This window comes from Passer domesticus, chromosome 11 (genome assembly GCF_036417665.1).
Source record: "Passer domesticus isolate bPasDom1 chromosome 11, bPasDom1.hap1, whole genome shotgun sequence".
In the NCBI taxonomy this organism is placed as follows: Eukaryota; Metazoa; Chordata; class Aves; order Passeriformes; family Passeridae; genus Passer; species Passer domesticus.
Window position 1 is genome coordinate 20497969 of NC_087484.1, and position 22460 is coordinate 20520428.

General features: G+C 54.1%; 2 protein-coding genes across 3 annotated transcripts; one reads left to right on the forward strand and one right to left on the reverse strand.

Moving 5' to 3' along the window:
* Positions 1 to 121: 121 nt before the first annotated feature.
* DNAJB11 (DnaJ heat shock protein family (Hsp40) member B11) lies at positions 122 to 11787 on the forward strand. Its single transcript, XM_064435635.1, has 10 exons — positions 122 to 278; positions 502 to 658; positions 3689 to 3786; positions 4711 to 4843; positions 5733 to 5875; positions 6447 to 6529; positions 7013 to 7070; positions 7559 to 7670; positions 8179 to 8338; positions 11411 to 11787. The coding sequence occupies exons 1-10, from the start codon at positions 211 to 213 to the stop codon at positions 11473 to 11475; spliced, it is 1077 nt and encodes a 358-aa protein (XP_064291705.1). The 5' UTR covers positions 122 to 210; the 3' UTR covers positions 11476 to 11787.
* A 5871-nt stretch (positions 11788 to 17658) lies between these two features.
* Positions 17659 to 22416, reverse strand: PROCR (protein C receptor). Of its 2 annotated transcripts, none has more exons than XM_064435640.1 (4): positions 22174 to 22416; positions 19656 to 19892; positions 18574 to 18840; positions 17659 to 18492 (listed from the first exon to the last, which is right to left on the reverse strand). In XM_064435640.1, exons 1-4 carry the CDS (start codon positions 22277 to 22279, stop codon positions 18380 to 18382), a joined length of 723 nt encoding a protein of 240 aa, XP_064291710.1. In that variant the 5' UTR covers positions 22280 to 22416; the 3' UTR covers positions 17659 to 18379. The 2 variants fall into 2 exon arrangements, with proteins under 2 accessions (XP_064291710.1, XP_064291711.1); XM_064435641.1 differs by lacking the exon at positions 22174 to 22416 and adding an exon at positions 19986 to 20173.
* Between the last annotated feature and the right edge of the window lie 44 nt (positions 22417 to 22460).

The following is a 22460-nucleotide window of genomic DNA, read 5'->3' on the forward strand; positions in this document are numbered from 1 at the left end:
GCGCTCGGCGGCGACGCTCCGGCAGGCGATTGGCCGGCGGCGGTGAAGTGTGAGCAGCCCATTGGCCGGCGGGGCGCGGCGGCGCGCTCGGATTGGCTGGCGCGGAACACCCCGCGCTCCCATTGGCTGGCGGCGGCCGCCGGGGCGCTGCGGAGCCGCCGGGCCGCGCCGCTGCCGCCGCTCCCCTCAGCCGGCAGGGCCGGGCCCGCCATGGCCCCCGCCTGGATCGGCCGCCTGTGCCTGCTCCTGCTCTACCTCTGCGGGGAGGCCGCCGCGGGGTGAGTGCCGGCCGCGCCCTCGGGCCGGGGGTTCCGCCTCAGCCCGGGCCTGCCCCTGCTCAGGGTGGCGGCCGCGGCGCTGAGGGGACCCCGCTGGCTTCCCCTCATCGCTCTCCCCTCTCCCCTTCCCCCCCTCCCCTCTCCGTCCCCTGTCTCCCATCCCCGTTCTCCTTCTCGCTCCCCCCGTTCCCCTCCCCTCACCTTCTCGCTCCCCCCGCGGCAGGAGAGACTTCTACAAGATCCTGGGGGTGTCCCGCGGCGCCTCCATCAAGGACATCAAGAAGGCCTATCGCAAACTGGCGCTGCAGCTCCACCCCGACAGGAACCCCGACGACCCCCGGGCGCAGGAGAAGTTCCAGGACCTGGGCGCTGCCTACGAGGTGGGGCCGGGAGCCGGGAGTGTCCTCCCGGGCTGGGGAGGGTGGGTGGGGGGCTCACGGTGAAACAGGCTGGAGCTTGGCTTTGGAGACTCGTGAGGATTCATCCTGCAGCGTTCAGGGGCTGGGGAAGGAGGTTTGGAGGGAATTAAAGGCTCTTCCCTAAGGTGCAGCAGGAATCTGTCCTTCCCCCTGTTACCATGTGAAATTCCATCTTCCCCCTGTTAATATATTGAATTCCATCCCACATCTCTTTTTATCACAGAATCCCAGGATGGTTTGGGTTGGAGGGGATCTCATTCCATCCCTTTGCCATGGGCAGGGATCAAATTCCCTTCCATCCTTCTTCTCATCAATTCCCATCCTCCCCCTATTACCACACCAAATCCCATCCTGCCCCTGTTAATACAGCCAATTCCAGATACTCTCCCAAGTGAAAAACAAAGATCCAAAGCATACCTTTATAAGGGACACCCAGTTCTGGTTCCACTTCACCCAAAACAACCAAATCCACTCACTGTGTCCCACAGCTAACTCAGCAGAAGGATTTCCAAGCTCTCCTGGCTAAACACAAACACCTTGCAAGGTAGGACAGGTTGCTTTCCATCCTCCCCCTATTACTACACCAAATCCCATCCTGCCCCTGTTAATACATCCAATTCCAGATACTCTCCCAAATGAAAAACAAAGATCCAGAGCACACCAGGTTCCTTGCAGAGCTGTTCCTGCCAGGGGACAATCCAACACCTCAGCTCTCTCAGCCAGGAGGAAGCCAAGGCACCAGCTTAAAGTTCTTTGGGATTTATTCCCAGTTCCTCAAGGCAGGAGTGGAGGTGCAGCAGCTCCAAGTGTGTGCAGGGCCTGGCTGGGATTAGTCTGAGCTGCTGGGAAGTGAAAGGTGCTGGCCTTGGGTCTGGAGGATATTGAGTGAGAAAAGTAATTGTGGGGCACAGCAGGATTGCTGTTATTCCATGATGATGCTGTGGCATGCAGATGATGCCCCACACTAATAGCCCAGTGCATTAAATAAATCAAATACAGATTATTGTATTGCCCAGAGGTGTGAAGGCAAAGCCTGCTTGCCTTGGCTGTACATGCATAGTGGTGGAATGCAGGCTGTTTCCTGCATGGTTTCTGTCCTTTTGGTCCTCCTTTTGTCACTGCTGGACTCCACCTGCTCCTGCTCCCCCTTGAGAGACCCAGAGGAAGGTGGTGCTGAGAAATTCCACTGGCAGAAATTCCTAGCAGGGACTTGCTCTTTGGGTGGGAGCTTGGGGTCCTTTGGGATGAACCCAGCTGCAGGGAAAAGGGTTTGTAGCCTGGCTCCTGCTTCCATCCCTGGTGCTCCTCAGATATGCAAATATTCCTCAAAAGAGGAAGTGGGAGAACCAGCTGGCATTTATTTCTCTGTGTTGAGAAAATAAATTGTTCACTTTTGTTTTCTCTAAAAGCTGGGACCCCTTTTTAGTTCTGACTTAAATAAACTGGCTTTATTGTCACAGGGAAAATGACTAGAAAGACTTTTTTTTGTGGAAATAAGTAATCCTCTATCATTTGCAGCAGCTCAGGATTGATGCACGTGGAGCTGTGAGCTTGGTGCTGCTTCTGTGAGCTGGGATCTTGTTGGCACTTTCTGCTGGCAAAGGATTTCTCTGCCTCTTCCTCGAGTTCCAGGTGGTTGAAGTGTTTGCCAGCAGCTGAGATTATTCTTTCTATTTAAAAGCTGAGTGAAGAAATGTTTGTGAAATCAAATCAGAAAGCCAGTATTGATGTGTGTGAGGTTTGGGGGAAGCTTTTGATGCCCTTCCTTGCCAGGTCTTTATCTGTTTATTCAGGACAGCTTGGAACTCCTTCTGCTGAGTTAGCTGTGGGACACAGTGAGTGGATTTGGTTGTTTTGGGTGAAATGAAACCAGAATTGGGTAACCATTATAAAGCAGAATTTTCCTCACCACAAAGCCTCTGTTAACAGCACTGCTGCCCAGGGTCTGGGTAGCTGATTATGGCAAAGCTTTCCCAAAAAATTGAGGGGAAAGTGGGTTAATGAACCTGCTCAGTGTCTTCATTTTCACGGGCTTGGTGATTCCAGCCCAGAGCTGTGTGCTCTGAATTCAGGTGTTCCAACTAGGAAGGAGTCTGATCCCAGGAGAGGGAGCTGAGACTCTTCTACACAGAGTCATGAGTCTCAGGATGGATTTGGGAGGGGTTTCCATGGGAATCTCAAGTGGCAGAGGGAGAACTGAACCCTTACCTGCTGGGTGGAAGTAGTGAAGTCACCGCTGATTTTCTCCCTGTTTTCCCATCTATCAGTGATTGTAATTCCACAGAATCTCAGCATGGTTTGAGTTGGGAGGGACATTAAAGCCCATCCAGTCCCACCCCCTGCCATGGGCAGAGACACCTTCCACTATCCCAGGCTGCTCCAAACCCTGTCCAGCCTGGCCTGGGACACTTCCAGGGATGGGGCAGCCACAGCTTCTCCAAACGCCCCAAATTCAGTTGGTTTTCATCTTTTAGCTGCTTCTCCACCTGTTGAGTTGCTTCTCCACCTGTTCCCACTCCTGTACAGCCTTCTGAAAGCCAACCTGCCAACTCTGGCTTTTCCAAATATGATCAATGGGGCAGGAAGGGCAGGGAAGACTAAATGTGACCAGAGACTTCTGGATCTCTGAGGCAGGAAAGAGCAAAGATCCAAACTTAGGAAATAAAATTGATGCTTAAAAGTCATGGCTGAGACATAGGAATGGTGGTATGTAATTGTTTGCCTCAGCATGTCCTACTTTGTAGAATTTGAGTTATTCCTTGTGATTCTTTTTTTAATATTTAAGATAAACTCACTGTTTATGTTTTCCAGGCTGCTCCTGCTTTTTTTAATGAATGAAATGTACTTGTTGTGAGCTTAACTTTTCCAGACAGCACAGCAAGCAGGGCTCCTGTAGAATCCCCAGTGAAAAGTGCTGGGGGCCCTCAGAGCCTTGTCCAACACCTCCCCTGAGCCCCAGATGAGCCTTTCCTCCATCCCTGCCTTTTCCAGGTGCTGTCAGACGAGGAGAAGAGGAAGCAGTACGATGCCTATGGAGAGGAGGGCCTGAAGGATGGGCACCAGAGCTCCCACGGAGACATCTTCTCCCAGTAAGGAGTTTGAACCCTTTTGGGCTGTCCTGCAGCTGCTGCTCTGATTCTGTGATGCTCAAGCACCCTTTTGATGGGGTTTTTACCTGGCCCAGGGTCTCTGATGTGCAAGTTGAGAATTGGAAGAAATACATTTACAGTGGGTATCCCACATGCAATTTCCAGTTTTGGTGTGCCCCACTCCTTGCTGCAAACAGGAACCAATAAAGAGGTGGGCACCTCTGGGCACTGTGGGTGATTTTTCAGGTGCAGCACCTGCTTCAAACATGTGGAAACTTTCTCAGGTTATCTCCGTGTGTGATTGGGGTTTAACCTGTTGTCACACATCACTTTGGGGACACTTTTCCTTCTGCAAAGCAATGCTGTGGTTACTTGCACAGCCCCTGTAGACTTTGGAGCATTAAGAACCAAAGGCACTTGCACACTGCTTGGACAGAGCCTGATTTTCTTCCCCTTTGGATAAATTTCCTAAAATAATTCCAGAAGTTGCTCAGCTCCCGTAATCCTGGGTGAGGACTTGCACTGCTGCTCTGCTCTGTTCTGAGGGACAGTATGCAGGATTCCAGGGAGTTTTCCTCATCCCTCTTCTCCTCAAACTACTGAAAACCAAAAACCCAACCTGCTAGCAGCAATTTGCAGTGCTACTCAGAGAGTTTACCCCTTTTGGTGGTGGCAGCTGAGCAGCAGTGCAGTCTGGAGAGGTCAGATTTTGAGTGTTCTGCTCCAAATTTTGGGTTTTTTTAGTGCAGAAAACTCTTCCAAAGTGGCTGCTGTGTTTGAAGACTTTAGTTGTGTTCTGTAGGAGCAAGAAGAGGTTCCTGGGTTTACTCTGGAGCTTTAGGACTGTGAGGAGGCTGCTTTTTAGTGGAGTAGAAGCATTTGCCCAGAATTCCTTCCTGACCTAACCAGTGTGCTTAACTCCAGTTTCTTTGGGGACTTTGGATTCATGTTTGGAGGGAACCCTCGCCAGCAAGACAGGAATATTCCCCGAGGAAGTGACATCATTGTGGACCTGGAGGTCACACTGGAGGAGGTGTATTCAGGAAACTTTGTAGAAGTAAGTTCACTTGTCTCAGTGTTTGTGTTCCCAGGTTTGAGGTGCCTGACCAGAGCTCAGAATATCTTATCCCAAAAATTAGAGCTGAAATAGATGCTCCTCTTCTGTGTCTGGTTGTGGTGCTGTTTCCTGTAGTTTACTGAAGAAACCACACATTTATTCACCTTTTGCATCTGGCAGTGTCTCCATAAAGTGTGATAATACTGATTTGTTGGTTGTCAGTCACCAGCTCAGCTTGATTAGTGCAGCAGCCCAGTTGGAAGAGGTGTAAATTATCCCTCTGTAGAGTGTAGGGATATTTGAGGGGCTGCTCATAAGCTTCAAATTCACTTTGCAATTCTTGTAAAACCACATTGAGGATTTTTCAGTCTCCTTCTAAGGCCAAACATGTCACTGCAAGTTTCCAGATTATATAACTGAGAAGAGTATGTGGAAAATTATTATATTCTTTCAAACAAGCTCCATCTCTGGTGCTGACAATCCCTCCTGTCTGCATGTTGGCTTTCCATTGGATTTTATGTTTTAGCTGTTGGGGGGCCTCCAGATAATTTCCCCATTTTGTGGGACAAGGAAGTGTCATAACCAAAGTGTGGGGTGTTCCATCCTAGTGGAAAAGTGTGGAAAGAGAATGGCAATAGTGATGCCAGAGAGAGCTTTTCTGGTGTTTAACATGTGATCACAAGGTGAAAACCTGTCATTGTTTTGCCAAGGCCACATTTGGAGCTGTTGTGGCAGCACCACACAACAGCATGTCCCTGCCCACGGCACAAGGCTGGAATTAGGTGATCTTTAAAGTCCCTTCCAACCCAAACCATTCTCTGTTCAGAGGAATCCAGACCCGTGTGGAGACCCAGGAACACTGACATCAGCCTCTCCCTCTTCCCTGCAGGTTGTCAGGAACAAGCCAGTGGCAAGACAGGCACCTGGCAAACGGAAATGCAACTGCAGGCAGGAGATGAGAACCACCCAGCTGGGGCCTGGGCGCTTCCAGATGACTCAGGAAGTTGTTTGTGATGAGTGTCCCAACGTCAAGTGAGTTTGGTACTCGTTCCTGCTCCACAGAATCCTAAATTCCGTGATTTTATGTAGTGATATCAATATAGGGATGTGTATTCCAAATCCCACCGCTAGGTGGGGGAGCGTGCCTGTGTTCCCAGGGAGAGCTGGGGACTTTGGGAAGGTTTAACACCGGCTTCGCATTTCCCCGGAGCCACTCTTGACTCTTACATCTCCTGGATGTAGAGCTCCCCAGTTTCCTCTTCCAGCCTTTTATCCCTTGCACACTCACACTGCAGTGGAAGTTCCACAGCAGAATCTGAACGGGAAGCACACAGCTGGGAACAGCTGGGTATGGAATGCCATGCTGTAGTCACAGCCCCTGATGCTGACTGTGTATTTGGGAGCTTTCAGCTTCACCTTCTCTGCTCCCTGAGTCTCAGCTCACCAGAAAGGCAGCTCTGACTCTCTTGGTTTAGATGAGAGCATATGTGAGCTTGTGGGGGTGTTCTCCTTACACCAGGGACACAGATTAAAAGTTGAGATGAAGTTGAAATAAATAAATCAAGTTGAAAACTGAGTGCTGGGTTGCTCTTCCCATTTTCAGGCTGGTGAATGAGGAGAGGACGCTGGAAGTGGAGATAGAGCCGGGGGTGAGGGATGGCATGGAGTATCCCTTCATTGGGGAAGGTGAGTGTGTGCTCAGCTCCGAGCTGCTCCTCCTCCATGCTTCTCTGGCTCTGGCAGTGCCCAAGCCCCCCATGTGGCTGGAAGTGCTGTGTTCTCTGCATGTGCTGAAATCCAGGAGCACATTCCTAGTCTGGATAACACAGTTCCACTCCCTTAGCTGGCAATGGGGACATGCACAACACCCTGAGCTTCTGTTCCAGGCTTGAGCCTTTGAAAGGATCCCCTGTGCCCTTCAGTGACTAAAGGACATCATTAACATGCAGACAGGTCTTCAGAAGAGCAGGGGTGTGACCTTGCTGAGGCAACACCCATAAAGCCCTAAGCTCTTCAGGAGATGTTTAAGCACAATTTTGGTCATCTAAAGATCAATTAGTTGGGTTTTTTTTCCTTTAACTTGTGAGCTGCAAGTCTCTAATATCCTGCTTGTATCTCCACTTGTGCTAACTATTTTCTTTAAAGAAAACTTTTCTTTCTCCCCCACAGGTGAGCCCCACGTGGATGGGGAGCCAGGAGATTTGCGCTTCCGAATAAAAGTTCTTAAGTAAGTCTCCAGCCTAGTTAGGCTCTTACTTGACCAGATGGAGCTTGTCCTTCAGCAGGGCAGGTGCAGGTCTGGCACTCAGGGCTGTGCAGGATGCTCAGCCCTCGTGGTGCTGGAGGAGCTGGACTTGATGCTGTTAAAAGTGGAATTATCAAAGTCTTTTTTTTTTTTGGCTTGAATTCGCCATGTGTGATTCAGAATAAATATCTCGTTTTTTCTAGCACACAATCTTGTAAGGAAATGCACTACTAAGAAAATTGCTGTGTGAGTCAGGACTTCTTGCCACACCTCACCACTCAGTGCCCTAGAAATAGAAAAGACACTTATCAGTGCATATCTTACACAGGAAAATGAGGCTAAATTTGATTCATTCCTCACTTCCCCTCCTATTTATGATTTCTCCAACCTCCCAAACAGAAGAAAAGAAGCTCAAGGACCTGTTTCCCCTCTGGTGAAGGAGTAAAGTTCAATGGCTTTTATTTCCACAGGCACCCAGTGTTTGAAAGGAGAGGAGATGACTTGTACACAAACGTGACAATCTCGCTGGTCGAGGCACTGACAGGCTTTGAGATGGATATTGCCCACTTGGATGGGCACAAGGTGAGGCCCAGGGTGTTGTGTGCATCCCAAATTCACCTGCAGCTCCGTGCTCAGGGTTGGCTTGCTCAGGGTCTGGTTATGTACAGTATTCCCTCTGTTGGAGCATTCCAGGCCAGTGGACTCTCTATGAGGGGTGCACAGTGTGTGCCTCACTTCCTGTGAGCTCTCCCAGCAGAGCGTGGTGTTAGTTCTGGCATGTGTCCAGTAAAACAGCCTGGACCCGTGGGATATCACTGGTTTTGGCAAGGAATCAATGCCAGTTGGAGCTTTCCAGTGGCTTGGAAAGAGTGTTGGAGTATTGGGGTGCACACACAGAACATGGGCTGCCCAGGGAGGTGGTGAAGTCCCTGTCCCTGGAGGTGTCCAAGGAACATCTGGATGTGGCCCTCAGTGCTGTGTTGACAAGGTCACAATCAGTCTTGGCTTGGACTCAGTGATCTTGGAAGTCTTTCAGTGATCCTGGGATCCTGTAACACCACTAATGTTCTAAATTTCCTTTTCTCTCCAGGTTCACATTGTGCGGGATAAAACCACAAAACCCGGCGCCAAGCTGTGGAAGAAGGGAGAAGGTCTTCCAAACTTTGATAACAACAACATCAAAGGCTCCCTAATAATCACCTTCGACGTGGAGTTCCCCAAGGAGCAGCTGACGCCGGAGCAGCGGGAAGGTGCGTGCCCAGAGCCCTCAGCCTGAGCCTGGCACAGCTCCTCCAGGGGCTGGAGCAGCCAGGAGGGGCTGTCCTGTCCCCGTGCCCCTTGTCCAACATGACACAGTTGGCTGATGGCCTGTGATGAACTCCCACTTCCCCTGGAAGAGAGGGAGCTTGGCTGCTGCGGTTGTGGCTGAGGTTGGCACGTGCTGCTGCTGGAATGCAGCTCTTGGCAAGTTTGCAGGTGTTTTGTTTTGGTGCTGCCCATCTGTCTGACCCCACAGCCTTGCTGGGCTCAGCCTCTGTCTGCTTTGCCTCGGCTGGAATGGGATCACAAAGGGTTTTCCAGCCCCTGCTGCTACTTTCTTGGAGGGGAGACTTGTGGAAATCCCTCTGCTGCTGAGGGTAAGGAATGTCACACTGTGTCAGGAGAAGGGTTGTTCCTTCCCACAGCTCCTTCCACCCTGCTCCCTCTAGGACAGATCTGCTGCTCAGCTTCAAATAGAAACCTGATGAACCATGTAGGAATACTAAAATTGCCAGAAGGGTAAATCCTTAAATCCTGTACTCCCAGCAGGGAATTCTTTGCTCCAGCAGCCTCTGTGGTTCTGCTGCTCCACATCAGAGTGGGAATCAAGGGCCTCATCCTCTGCCACAGGACAAAGATATTCCTGGCACGTACTAGTGCAGCTCTTCAGGAAATCCCCATCCCCAGAACTTCTTGCAGGGCTTCTTCTGAAGTGGATTGACTTCTTTAAGTGGATTTCCTGGACTCCTCAAGTTTGTAGTGGGAAGCCAAGTGCTGCGTGTGTTTTATTCCACTGCTTTGGCCTCACTGTGCCAGCTGCCCTGTGCAGTCCAGTTGCGTCTGCAGCTCCAGATGTCCCGAGGCTCTTCCTGCAGCTCTTTGGGCTGGGCTTAGAGTGATCCTGCTTCATGGTTTTATCCCTGTGCTTTCCCTCTTGTTCCAAGAGTGTTGTACAGGGCACAAGGGCCTCATCACTGTGGAGTCTCAGTCCAGGCTCTGCTGCCCTTCCAGAAGCTTCATCAGGCAATAGCAGCTCTGAAACAGATGTGAGGTTATTCCAGCTGTTGCTCTTGGCAGTTTAGAGGACACTGAGACAGAACCTCCATGTTTCTGACAGAACTGCTCACACACCTCTACGGATATCCTGGAACAGAGATGATGGCACTGCCATGGGTGTGTTCAGGCACAGGGTGTTTGTTTCCCTCCCAAAGCAATTCCACATTTCCCAGGGGAAGCTGACTGGGCAGATGACTTTCTGTGTGCTGGGTATCTCCAAACATCCATGATATCAGGAGTTTTATGAGGGAATAGGTCTGTCCCTGTGTGTGGCAGCAGCTGAGTGTACACAATCAATGGAAAACTGTGGGCTTCAGAATTCAAAACATCCCTTTTTTCCTTATTGTTGGCAGTGGTCCTCATTCCTTATCTCCTGACCACATATCCAGCTCCCGGGGCTGTCAGAAGATAACTCTGGCTCCAAGAGCACCACCCCCAGCTTTGGAGTCACAGAAATAATATCCCTTCTTTCCTGCAGTGGGACTTGATCACTGCTGATCAGAGCTTCCTCTCTCTCTGTACTGTAACCTGTCACTTCTAGTTGGTATCAGCAACATTTCAAAGGAAAAACTGACTTCAGGCTCCAATAAAAAGTGCCTGAAGTGCAGTAGCACCAATTGTTAGGATTCCTGGTTGGAATTCCTGATTAAACCTCGGGTACATGTTGAAATACCTTGTGCACTACTGAGGGTGTTCTGCCAGAGGTGTGGGAGCTGCTGGGAAATTAAGTGTGGGATGGTGCCAATCCAAATTTTTTCAGGGTTCCTGGAGCACTCCTTTCTCCAGTTACAGCCTTCCTTTTTAAGAACCAGACAGCCAGGAGCCACATCCTGTCGCCCACCAGCTGGAAAGTGACTTGGAGGCTCCTCTGGATGCAGGAGAGGAAGTGAATTTGCCTTGGAGAATGACCTGTTCCTAATAATGAGCAACTCCTGGACAGGGGTTCACTTTGTCCTGGTGTTCCTGAAAAAAGTTCAGGCGTCTCTGGCCATCAGGCAAGGAACATGAGAAGTTCTTGCCTGGCAGAGAGACATCCTGCTTCCAGTTACTACTTCCAGGGCAGTTTTCCAGTATTTTAACAAAGCTACTGTGACCCTTGTGCATCCCATCACTGGTTTTCAAGGACAGTGGAATGTGTAGGCAAAAAGGTTTAAGGATAGACAAGCAGGACAAGGGTTGCAGGGAGACAAACTGTTATTCAGCAGAATTTCCTGAAGGATTTGCATGCCTGAAAGGTTGGAATTTTCTTCTGTACAAGTAAATTGGTTGGTTTCATTACTGTTAGTCAATCTAAACCTCCCCTGGAGCAACTTGAGGCCATTTCCTCTCATCCTGTCCCTTGCTCCACTGAGCAGAGTCTGACCCCCACCTGGCTGTCCCCTCCTGTCAGGAGTTGTGCAGAGCCAGAAGGTTCCCCCTGAGCCTCCTTTTCTCCAGGCTGAGCCCCTTCCCCAGCTCCCTCAGCCCCTCCTGGTGCTCCAGCCCCTTCCCCAGCTCCATTCCCTTCCCTGGACACTCTCCAGCCCTCAATGTCCTCCTTTTAGTTATTTGAAGGTCGCCCACAGCGTTGGGAGTTTCCCTCTGTTTTGGGCTCAGTGTTTTTTGAGGCTGCTCTGAGCTGTGTCCTGAGGGGCTCCAGGGCAGTGAGTGACCAGGCTGAGTTAATCAGAGGGGGACTCCCTCTCTAATCTCTGGAAAAAACAGTGACACATCCACCCTTGCCACTGTGCTTCCTCTGCTCCCTGTGGGCTTGCCCTTTAAGCAGCAGTGGAGACCTGCCAGCCCTTCCCTGTCGTGCCGTGCCGACCCCAGGAGATGAGCTGTTATGGATTTAAGGGCTGACTCACTCTTCAGCCTGTTTGGTAACAATTTGATACTGACAGATCCTTGAACTGCCCATTCCTTGGAGTGTTCAGTGTATGGGATTTCAGGAATGGGGAAGAAGTGCTGGAAGAATCATCCTGACATCTTTGCTGTGCTCTGTGACACTCTGCCTTCCCTTGCAGGTCTCAAGCAGCTGTTGAAGCAAGGATCAGTGCAGAAGGTCTACAACGGATTGCAGGGATATTGATGTGTGGAAAAACTGGACTTCCCTGGAAATGCAAAGTCAGATTTGTTTGCAGTCTTTTCTCCTGCCCACTGTAGAAGGGGGAAGAGGGAGGGGGGCAATGGCTGAGGTTTAGCTCATCTTTGGTTTGTAAATTATGGAAGTGCTCAGAGTTTGGGGAAATACTTTTTCAGGACATAACTGGTGCTGCCTATCATGTTCCACGTCCTGGAACAACAGAGATTCCTTGAGCAGGAAAACATAGGTGGGGAAAGGAGTTTTAAATTCCACACAGATTGGAATTCTGGTTTTTAAATATATTTTGATGTGACTTTTCTTGGCCATCTCAACATATTTTCATAGCTGCTCCTGCTTTTTATGTCCTTTGTGTAAATTTCTTCCAAATTCCTGTTGTTTTGGGGTGATATTTTTAAGGCCAGCCCTTCCTCCCCTTCCTCTCTGAGTCCAGAGTGTGGTGTTGGTTGAGAGTCTGGTTTTGGGGCAGGAATACTGATGCTGTTGGAAGTGCACTGGGCTGTGTTAGGCCCCAAAACTGGTTGGGAAAAGAGTCTTTCAAGGCCTCTGTGGGCTCTCCTAACTACCAAGTCCCAAAAATTGGTCGGAAATTTGAAGATGCACCAGCTTAGCAAAGACTCCTTGGTCATGGTGGAATTTGGGAATGGCTCCTCATGGCCTTGGTTGTCCCTTGTTGCCCCCACATGGAACCAGTCTGGAAAAGCTCCCTCCCCTCCTGCGCTCTGTCCTCCGTGAGGACGGGTGAGGCTGATGGGAATAAAGTGTTTGTTGGAGTTGGAATGGCAAAACCTCCCTGGTGATGTGTTTCTGGGACAGACCTGGGCTTCCCTCTGCCAGGCAGCAGCAGAAATCATGGAAGCAGTAAGGCTGGAAAAGCCTTCTGAGGTGTAGTGCAACCCAGCACTGCCAAAGCCACCTTTAACCCATGTCCCCAGGTGCCACATCCACACATTTTTTAAACCCTTCCAGGGATGGGGACTCCACCACTGCCCTGGGCAGCTGTGCCAGTGCTTGACCACGCTTTTAAGGAAGGAATTTTCTGTCATATCCAATCTAAACCTCCCCTGGAGCAACTTGAGGCTGTTTCCTCTTGTCCTGCTGCTTGTTCCCTGGGAGAAGAGCCCAATGCCACCTGGCTCCACACTCCTTCCAGTTCCTTCAGGGATCTTGGGGGCTGTAAGGTGAGATCCTTCCAGCTTCTCCCTACCCCATTCCCTGTTTGGGAAGTGGATGGGCTCTGGTTTGCCTACAGGGAAATGTCTCCTGGGGAGCAGCAGACGCAGCCTCAAGGTGGTTTTGTTTTCAGTTTATTCCCTTCCTGGGGAGCAGGAAGCAGCTCGAGGTGAGCACAGCCCCTGTGTCCACGCTGCCCTGGGTCCAGCAAGTCCCCCCCACCCCTGCAGCTCCAGTGGGAGTGACGCAGGGGAAGCAGCAGCCCCGGGAAGATTTCCTGTTGGATCCTGTGTACATTTGCCTTGGCAGAGCACAGCAGGGGCTTGGGGAGCAGCTGAGACAAACCTGCAGTGCCAAACCCTTGGTCTCTGCTTCTTCTCAGAATCCATAAGGATAAAGTGGTAACCCCAGCTGAGGCTGCTTCCTCTGCCCACGATGCCCAGTCTTTTCCAGGTGCTGCCTCTGCTCCCCTCTTAGTTCAAGTTTCTAGGAAACCTCAGATTTCAAGGAAATTCCTTCCCATATCCCAGTGCATAGGGCTGTTTCCTGTTATTCCAGCCACTTGCAACCCTGCTCACCTGTAGTAATAAATCCAAAAAGCCAGGATTTCACCCCTAAGCTCCATTGTGTAACCTCTCCTACCTGCACCCCCAGCAGCAGCCAGTGGGTTTATTTTGGGCCTGAGTCCTTGTTCCCACTGCTGCTTTTCCTTTCCCTGCTAATTCCTTTCCTTCCTGTGGTTTGTTTTTATTGCAATGTGGGGCCAGACTCTTTGGAGAACACAACAATGGCTGCAGAGCCCCAGCAGGGAGAAATACAGGAAAAAAAGCCCCAAATTCCAACCAAAAACCCCTGCTTCCTTCCACCCTTCCCCCCTGCTGTGGGGTGTGTTCAGAGCCAGCTTCCAAAGCCTTTCCCACCTCCAGACAAAGCTTCCAGGGCTTCCATGATTTTGCCCAGCAGCAGTGCTTGCTCAAACATTCCCAGTGGTTTTAGTCCTGGCCCACTCACAGGGTGCTTGTTGTAGGATCATGGAATATTTGTCCTTCAAGGATTGGGGGTGTGGAGGGTGCTGGGTGTCCATGGCATTTTCTGTCCCCTTCTCCTATGACATGGAGCTGGTGGGAGCAAGTCATGGCAGGCATGGACTCCTTTATCCTTAGAAATGCTTCCCACGAGGTTTAGGTGTTCACATCTTGGTCTGGCACCAAACAAGGATCCTGACTGAACCTCCAGGGTGGGAATTCTGTAATGCACAGCTTGAATTTCCAGTCCTTTCTAAGCAATGCCATTCCCAAACTGGAACAAACACAAATTTCCTGAGCCTCTTTTAACCTAAATCCTTGGAATGGTGAGGATTCAGATGAAGGCATGTAGTTCAGTTCTTCTAGGAAAACTCTTGTCCTTGGAATGCACTCCCAGAAGTCCATGCTGCTTTGGGAAGCCTGGCTGAAATGGGGTCCTGGTTTATTCCTGAAGGGAATGGCTTTCAGCACCTCCAGGGGCTGTGTGTGTTCTTTCAGAGCCTCACCACAGGCTGGCTTTTAGATGTCATCACCTCCATCAGCTGTGTTCCCACCCTTTGGCTGGATCCCTCCCATCCCAGGGGAGGAGAAGGAGCAGATGGGATGAGGATTCCATAGCAGGTTGACGATGGGAGGGAATACAGGGCTCAGATCCATCCAGCCCTGCAGCCCTGTCCGTGTCTTCTGTCCCTCCACAGCCTGGGCTGGCTGCACCTAGAGCCACGTTCCCCATCCCAGACTGGATGGTGAAGTTTTGGGGCTGCGCCAAGGAGTTTCAGCCCTTAGTGTGGGAGTCTTGGGAGGAGGGCTTTGCTCCCAATGGCTTCAGTCACACTGAAGGCTGCTCCCAGCTCTGGGAAGTGGGTGAAAGGGTTCCCAAACAGCCATTTTTCCAGGGAAACGTCTCTGAAGGCACAGTGCAAACAAGCTTGGGATTTTCCAAAGAAAAATCTTGGTTTTTTCATGTCTTTATCTCCCTCTGAACCTTTCTGCTCCAGGGCTGGGCAGTGGAGGAAGAAGGGAGAAAGGGACTGGTGCCAGGAGAAGTTTGCTTGGTTTGGAGTGGGAACCTCCATGTGGGAAGGGAAGGTGAAGCAACGATTTTTTGCTGGAATCCTGACTGTGATTCCCAGCCAGGAGTCCCCATCCCTGCTGGCCTGCATTGCAGGAGCTGCTGGAGCAGCCTGGCTTGCCCGGAGCAGTCCCCAGGGAGAGGGCAGCCCTCCGGGGCAGAGCAGAGGTGTGGCATGGGTGGTACCCGCTGCCTGCCCCGGATCCCTGCTCCTGGCCAGCAGCCAGCCCTCTCCCGTTTCCTGTGGCTGACCTGGGAGGTGAGCAGGAGGGAAGAGGGCAGCGCTGGGCACCGATGGCCCTGCGAGGAGGGAGTGGCCAGCACGGCCCTCCCTGTGCTGAGAGGCTTCCCCAGGGAGCTGCTCGTTTCCATGCGGGAGCAGGAGGCTGCTGGGAAGTACATCCCCTCACCCCCAGTGCAGCTCCTGGTGTGGACAAGCGTGTCCCAAAGTCAGGAATTAAACCATCTGTGACACTGTGACCTCAGGGAATTTGGAAGGATGGGGTTTGTTTAGTCCTGAAAAGCCACAATGACACCAGTGCAGGCTCCGAGTGCGTAAGAGGTGTTTACAGGGATGATCCCGCTTCCTTCCAGATGGATCCCATCAGCCCCACTTTTTTCCCCCCTCTCACGCCAGCAGGCACCAGAGCCCATCACTGGTTTTGGGCAGCTCCTGGAGCCATCCAGCCCTTTGTCCTGAGGCACAGCAGCTCCCAAAGGACACGGGTGGAGATACCAACCTTGCAGAGGGAGCTGATGTCCAAAAGGAAATGGGGTGACCTGCCCATCCCATCCAAGTTCCCCAAGGGATGGGTGAAGGAAAGAGCTGGTGCACGTGGACATTGCCTCACTGGAACAAGTGAGGATCATTTGTTGGATCAAGGCTAGGGCATTTTATATGAGCCCTTATCCAAGACAGCGGCAGCGGAGCAGGCCGATGGAAACCACGCGTGGAAAACAAAGCCTTGCCCGGCAATCCCCGCGGATAACAGGGATGGGTCACTCTGGGAGCTGGTTAAAGCTGCCAGAGGCTTCCATGCGGGTTCATTCACCCTCCTGCAGAACCCAGAAGTCCTCCAAGGAGAAAATTGAAACCACCCCTCGCTGATGGATTACACACTGGCGCCCGTCCCGAGCTGCGATCAGAGCGGAAGAACAACTGAATTTGGGAAGGGATGAGCCGTGCATGTGGCTGCTGTGTTGGAGTGGTGGTGGAACAGGAGCCCAGCTCCCAGTTCTGAGGCAGCTGGGCTGCTGTCCCCCCGCTGTCACACCCAGCCAGGCCTCATTGGCCCCACCATGAGGCACTTGAGGGTTTTGAGGAGAGGAAGAGAAATTCTGGGGCTGCGATGTGTTGGAGGTGGATGCTGCCACCATAACTCCTCTGCTGCTGGCCACCAGGTCAGACACTGATGTCACCACCAGGGAGATCCCTCAGGATGGAGGTGCCAGGTTTGGGTGCATTGCCCATGGACACCAATGGAGATGAGGCTGTTCCTTGGGGTTCTGCACTTTTGGGGGATCCCCACTGCCCAGTCCCTTGTGGAAACTCAAGAGCAGCAGCAGAGTCAGCTCTGTTCTGGAACATTCTCCAGACACACATGGGGAGCTCGGGGGCAGGAAAAAGGCTTTTCCAGAGCTTCATGAAGTGGACAAGCTCAGACTAGCTCATCTGTCCAAAAGATGACACATTTCTGGAGCAAAAAGCAAAGCAAGCTCTGCTCTTCCAGGCCTCCCCACCAGTGTTTGCCACCTGGGTCTGTCAGTCCTGGGTGCTATCCCTGCTCCATCACAGCCATGGGCATCCCACAGCATCCACACTCAGCCATCCCAGCCCAGGGAGAGGGGACTGGGAACGGGAATCACTCCAAGTCTTGGGGACCACAGTGCAACATCTGCAGGTAGCAGAGATGCCCTCAGTCTGGAACTCAAAGCAGAGCTGGGAATGCAGCGGTTTCTCCCAGCTGGAAGGGACTGAATCCCTTTGCAGACAGCAGATGCAGCACGTGTGACCTTGGGCACTGGCCTGGTGTCCCTGGATGCTGGCGGCAGGGACACGGAGCGCTCGGCCCACAGCACAGCTCCTGCCAAGGGCGCTGCTCCAAGGGCCGGGCGATGACGTTCCCGTGCCTCAGCCCTGTTGTTTTGGATTCTCCGGCCTCTCGGAGCCCGCCAAGGGTGGAGAGCGCCCCGGCCCCTGCCCCAGGAGCCTGGGGGAGGCGGGGGCCACAGTGATGAGATGTGGGCTTTGGAGACCTCCTCCTCCATCCCTCCATGAGGACAACCACTAAGGTCATCTTCGCATCCCTTCTGTCCCTCGTCTCTTTTCCCACCTTCCCTCATCCCACCCTGTCTTACTCGCAGGGTGTTTAGAAAAGAAAGAGCTGGAAGCTAATCCAGGAAAGCCTGTGCTGTCCCCAGCCAGCTCCTGGCTCCCTTCCTGCCGCCAGAGCAGTGGAGATGCACAGGAGAGCTTAAAATCCCATTTCGGGTGAAAGGGAAACGTGGCCAAGAGTTTCTTATCTATGCAATCAAAGTTTAAACAGTCAGAGTGGAGGTTTTAGCTCAGATTTGGGTTGTGGAAAATTGTCCCCTCACAGCTGTGTGTACTTGACCTCAGCATCTCAGACCGAGCGAGAAAATGAAAAACGTTGAGAAAATTACTTAATTGAGTCAAACCAAAGCTGGGAGAGGGTTGAAATGAGCTCAGGAGGTGCAACACCCTCCTGCAAACACCACCGGTGTCTTTCCAGAGACTGGAAAACTCAGCACACAACCCACGGTCTGGCACAGGGGCTGGCAACACCAAGGAGCCCACCCAGCACCAGCAGCTGTGGCCCAGGATGGATCCACAGCCCCACATGGTGCTGCCAAGGGCAACAAGAGCAGCCGAAGGTGTGGTGGGAGCTGATGGATGGTTTTATTACCCCAGGTGTGACATCCTCCCTCCATCCCCACTGGAGCAGGGATGAATGAGGGTTTAACACCATCCTTTTAACAGTTCCATGGCTGTTTCTCCTGCTGCTTTCCCCCCACGCCTCTCCCCCCCATTTTTCCATGCATGCCCAGTGTTTCTGTGTGGAGTCTTAGTGCATTGCCTGGTGTGAGGACTGTCCACAGGGCTGGGGGCTGCTGGAGGGGTCAGTCCAGCTGGGACAGGACTGGGAAGCCACCGGTGTCCTTGGGGAGCAAAGCCTGTGGCACTGAGGACACACATCCCTTGTGAGGGATGGGCTCAGTCCCTGCCGCCACGGAGGGATGATGGATCCATCCTCTGTTTCCATACAGGGATGATGGAACCATCCTCTGTCTCCATGCAGGGATGATGGATCCAGCCTCTGTCTCCATGCAGGGATGGTGTAACCAGCCTCTGTCTCCATACAGGGATGATGGAACCATCCTCTGTCTCTGTGCAGGGATGATGGAACCAGCCCCTGCCTCCCCAGGGTGATGATGGATCCACGGAGAGTTGCTGGATCCTTGGGAAGATGATGGATCCATCCCTGACTCCACAGGGAGATGATGGGTCTGTCCCCTGCCTCCACAGGGTGGTGATGGCTGCACGGGGAGATGCCAGGTCCGTCCCCTGTGTCCATGGGGTGACACGGGACAGCTGCCCACGCTAGCAGCTCCCTCCCGTGCACAGGAAGATGCCCAGGGCCATGCCCAGCAGGCTGAGGCTGCCCAGGACCAGCCCCAGTACCAGCGGGGTGCGCGATCGGCCGCTGACCCTTCCTGCAAGAGGCGAGAGGGATGGAGGTGACAACTGGGCCACGCCACCGCGTCCCTGTCCCCAACCCCAGCCCCACCACAGACCTGTCCTGGCACTCTGAGCCTCCAGGATGCTGACACAGGTGGTGTTGAGGAAATACTGCAGGTCCTGGGTGGTTTTGGGGTATTTCATCAGCTCCTGCTGGGCGAAGGAGGCCACCGGGAGCTCTCCGGGCCAGCGCCGCTCCCAGGTGGCGCTGGGGACGTGGAAGCTGAGGAACGCCGTCCTGTTGAGGGTCACCTCGTAGAAGCTCTGCGCTGTGCCGTTGGGGTAGAGGCGGCAGCCCAGGTGGCAGCACAGGTGATGGGTGACTGCAGGGACAGAGGGGACAGGGTCACCGTGCTCCCACCCTGAGCACCTCACCGGCAGCAAACTGGGCACTAAGTTTGCACAGCCTCAGCACCACCCAAGCCACCCACAGCTTTGCTTCCCCTCCGTTTGAGCGTGGCAGTGGCTTTTCCAGCGGCTGGGACTATTTTCCCTCCCTTATCTCCACACAGCACAGCTCTGGTTCTACAGAGAGGGAGGTTTGGGGCACAGAGCTGCTTGTGGCTCTCGCAGATGGACAGAGACAGCAGGAGGGAGAGGGTGGGTCATGCCAGAGACTGTGGTGACACCAGGCTCCCCAAGGGTACAGGAGTGTGGGGTTACGGCAAAACCTGTTTGGGGGTAACCAAGGAAAGGAAAGGAAAGCACACCCCGGGCAGGAGCAGCAAAGGCAGCAGGGCTTGTGAGGCAGAGTGAGCAGGAGCACGAAACCATCACCAGCAGCATCCCTCAGCTCCCACAGAATGCAGGGTGCCAGTGGGATACAGGTGGGATGCAGGCAGAGCACAGGCAGGGAGCAGACAGGGCTCCTACACCTCACCACCCCACAGGCTGCAGCCCCCAGCCCTTTTCATGAGGAGCAGCAACAAGCTGAGCATCGTCCCATTCCCAGGGTATGCTCCGGGTAAGAAATCCCCGGCTCCACAGAAGGGCTCCCTTTGCTCACAGAGAGGTTCTGCACATGGCCGTGTCCCCATCCCTTTGCCCATCTGTCCCTGCAGAGCCACCCCCGTGCCTGGCAGCACGGAAGAGGCTCCCCCTCCCGAGGCACCCACCCCGTCCCCCGGGTACCACTCACAATCGGTGGGTCTCTCCTTGTTGAAGAGCACCACCAGCTGCCTGAAGTTCTGCAGGTAGTCGATCACCTCGCTCTGCCGCCGGGCCCAGGCGTCCGGAGGCTCCAGCGGGAGCACCTGGGTGACATTATTCCCTTCCAGGAGATGGCTGAGCTGCCCATTCAGACTGGCGTTCCCCCGGAACATGGAATTACCCTTGTAGACGCGGGTCAGCTGGAGCATGGTGAAGGCGAGCGGAGCTGCGGGAGACGTGGGGACATCAGCCACCGTGAGCCCCGCGTGTCCCCACGCCAACCCCGCTGTCCCCAGGTACTGCCATGCCCCTGCCTTACCCGCCGGCTCCGCTGCGCAGCCCAGGACCCCGCCGAGCAGCAGCAGCAGCCGCAGCATCCTGGGGACGGGCACCGCGCTGGGGACTCGCTGCTGGCCCGGCTCGGCGCTGGGGACACGCTGCTGGCCCGGCTGGGAGCTCGGCACGGCACGGCACGGCGCTGCTGGCCCCGCGGCCGGCCCGTGGGATGTTAAGCGGGCCGGGGAGGTGGGGCTGCGGGGGGAGGAGAGCGGGACTCCGGCCAGGTCTCTCCCATTTCCTTAACCCGAGCCACCCGCACCCCTTCCCTGCCGGATGTGCCGGGCCCCGCGGCGCCTGAGGATGCAGGATGAGGCTCCAAGCTGCTCCCGGCACAGATGGAATTGGGCGAGCTGCCAGCACCTGACTCCGTTTCGCCATCCCTTGGCTGGGCAGGGGCTGTCCCACTCCCCTGGGGGATGTGGGAGAGCAGCGGGTGATGGCGACCATTGCCAGGGAATGGGGATATTGGAGGGAACAGCCTCCCAGCACCACACTGCATCCACCTGGATCCCATTCCCCGTGTCCCATGGGGTTCACCCCGCTCGAAGGGACACCTGAGGGTCACCCACCTGTAGGATCCCATCCCCTGTGGAGAGGGCATCCAGCAATAGGACCCCCCTCCCTGGAAAGGGGTGACATTCTGGGTAGGTGAGCTGGGCAGTGGGGATGAGAAATCAATGGCAGGGCCAAACCTCCATAGGTTTGTTTTTTAATTACACCTAAAATAATTATAAATTTAAAAAATTAAAATGTGAAATTTCTGCTAAAAGCTCCATCTCATCACATTGGCAGTGCGTGACACAGCCTGGGATAGCACATAATAGCATCCATGCTATGGCATGGAATACAGGCATGGAGTGCTCTGGATGGGCAGGGAACTGAAAGCCCAACTCATTGCACCTCATGCCATAGGCAGGGACACCCAGGTTGCTCCAAGCCCCATCAACCTGGCCTTGGACACTTCCAGGGATCCAGGGGCAGCCACAGCTTCTGTGGGCACCCTGTGCCAGGGCCTCACCTCCCTCACAGGGAAGGATTTATTCCCAGTATCCCATCTAATCCTGCCCTCTACCAGTTTGAAGCCCTTCCCCTCTCTCAGGGCCCCTGGGAATATTATCTCTCCATTTTTGTTGGCTCTTTCAGGCACTGGAAGTCCACACTGAGGTTACCTGGAGCTTCTCCTCTCCAGGTGAACGATCCCAGCTGTGCCAGCCTTCCCTCCCAGCAGAGCTGCTCCATCCCTCTGCTCACCCTGGTGCCTCCTCTGGACTCTCTGCAGCAGCTCCAGCTCCTTCCTGTGCTGGGCCCCAGGGCTGGGGCAGCTCTGCAGCTGGGCTCTCACCTGGGCAGGGCACAGGGGCACAATCCCAATCCCTTCCCTGCTGCCCACACTGGGGATCAGCCCAGCACAGGGGGGGCCTGGGATGGGGCATGGCCAGCCCTCACCCCTGCACCCCCAGCTCCTTCTCCAGGGCTGCTCCCTCTGCTCATCCCCAGCCTGGACTGATCCCGGGGGCTGCCCTGACCCAGGGCCAGCACCAGCCCCTGGTGGTGTTAAACCTCATGAGATTCCCATGGGTCCCTCCTGGAGCTTGTCCAGGGCCCTCGGGATGGCCCCGTCCTTCAGGAGTGTCACTGCACCCCCGGCCTGGTGTCACCTGCACGCCTGCTGAGGGGGCCCCCAACCCTCTGGGCAGTGATGCAGATCTTAAATATCACTGGTCCCAGTGCAGACCCTGGCACACCACTGGTCACTGACGGCCACTCTGAGCCACTGACCCTCGGGGTGGGACCATCCAGCCAATCCCTTCTCCATCTCACAGTCCATCCGTGGAATCCAGCTCTCTCCAACGCAGAGAGAAGGATGTTGGGTGGGATTGTGTCCAGGTTGTATAGGAATCAGGATAAATGTCATCCATGACCTTTCCCTTGCCCACTGAGGGAGTCACCCCACCAGAGAAGGCCACTGGGTTGGTCTGGCAGGCCTTGCCCTTGGTGCTGTCCCGGGTCACCTCCTGTCCTGTCCCTGCCTCAGCAGAGCTTCCAGGTCTATCCCAGGATCTTCCCCAGCACAGAGGGGAGGCTGACAGGCTGACAGGTCCGGCCCCAGGCTCCTCCTTTCCACCCTTTTTGGAGATGGCAACAACGACTCCTTTTTTTTCCATCACCTGGGATATGACCGGACATCCAGGACCTTCCAAACATCCTGGAGAGCGGCTGGGCAGCTCCCTCAGCCGATTCCTCCAGGACTCGGGGACGGACCTCCGGCACCATGGAGCGGTCCGGGCCGGCGGGGCACGTCCCCACTGTCCCCCACCATGTCGCGACACAGGGCGACGTGTCCCGCCGTCTGTCGCTCCGTGGCGGCGGCGGGCTGGGCGTGTCCCCTGGGCCGGGGCGTGTCCCGGGGCGTGTCCCGGGGCGTGTCCCCGGTCCCTGCGTGTCCCGGGGCGTG

What these genes read in the sequence shown, in the direction of transcription:
- DNAJB11 (XM_064435635.1), top strand. Translation starts at nt 211, where the DNA reads ATGGCCCCCGCCTGGATCGGCCGCCTGTGCCTGCTCCTGCTCTACCTC. An exon ending in ATTCAGGAAACTTTGTAGAA is followed by an intron (nt 4,844 to 5,732) that starts GTAAGTTCACTT and finishes TCTTCCCTGCAG; the next exon opens with GTTGTCAGGAACAAGCCAGT. An exon ending in GACGCCGGAGCAGCGGGAAG is followed by an intron (nt 8,339 to 11,410) that starts GTGCGTGCCCAG and finishes CTTCCCTTGCAG; the next exon opens with GTCTCAAGCAGCTGTTGAAG.
- PROCR (XM_064435640.1), bottom strand. Translation starts at nt 22,279, where the DNA reads ATGGTGCCGGAGGTCCGTCCCCGAGTCCTGGAGGAATCGGCTGAGGGA. An exon ending in CAAGGAGAGACCCACCGATT is followed by an intron (nt 18,841 to 19,655) that starts GTGAGTGGTACC and finishes CTGTCCCTGCAG; the next exon opens with TCACCCATCACCTGTGCTGC. An exon ending in GGCTCAGAGTGCCAGGACAG is followed by an intron (nt 18,493 to 18,573) that starts GTCTGTGGTGGG and finishes CGCCTCTTGCAG; the next exon opens with GAAGGGTCAGCGGCCGATCG.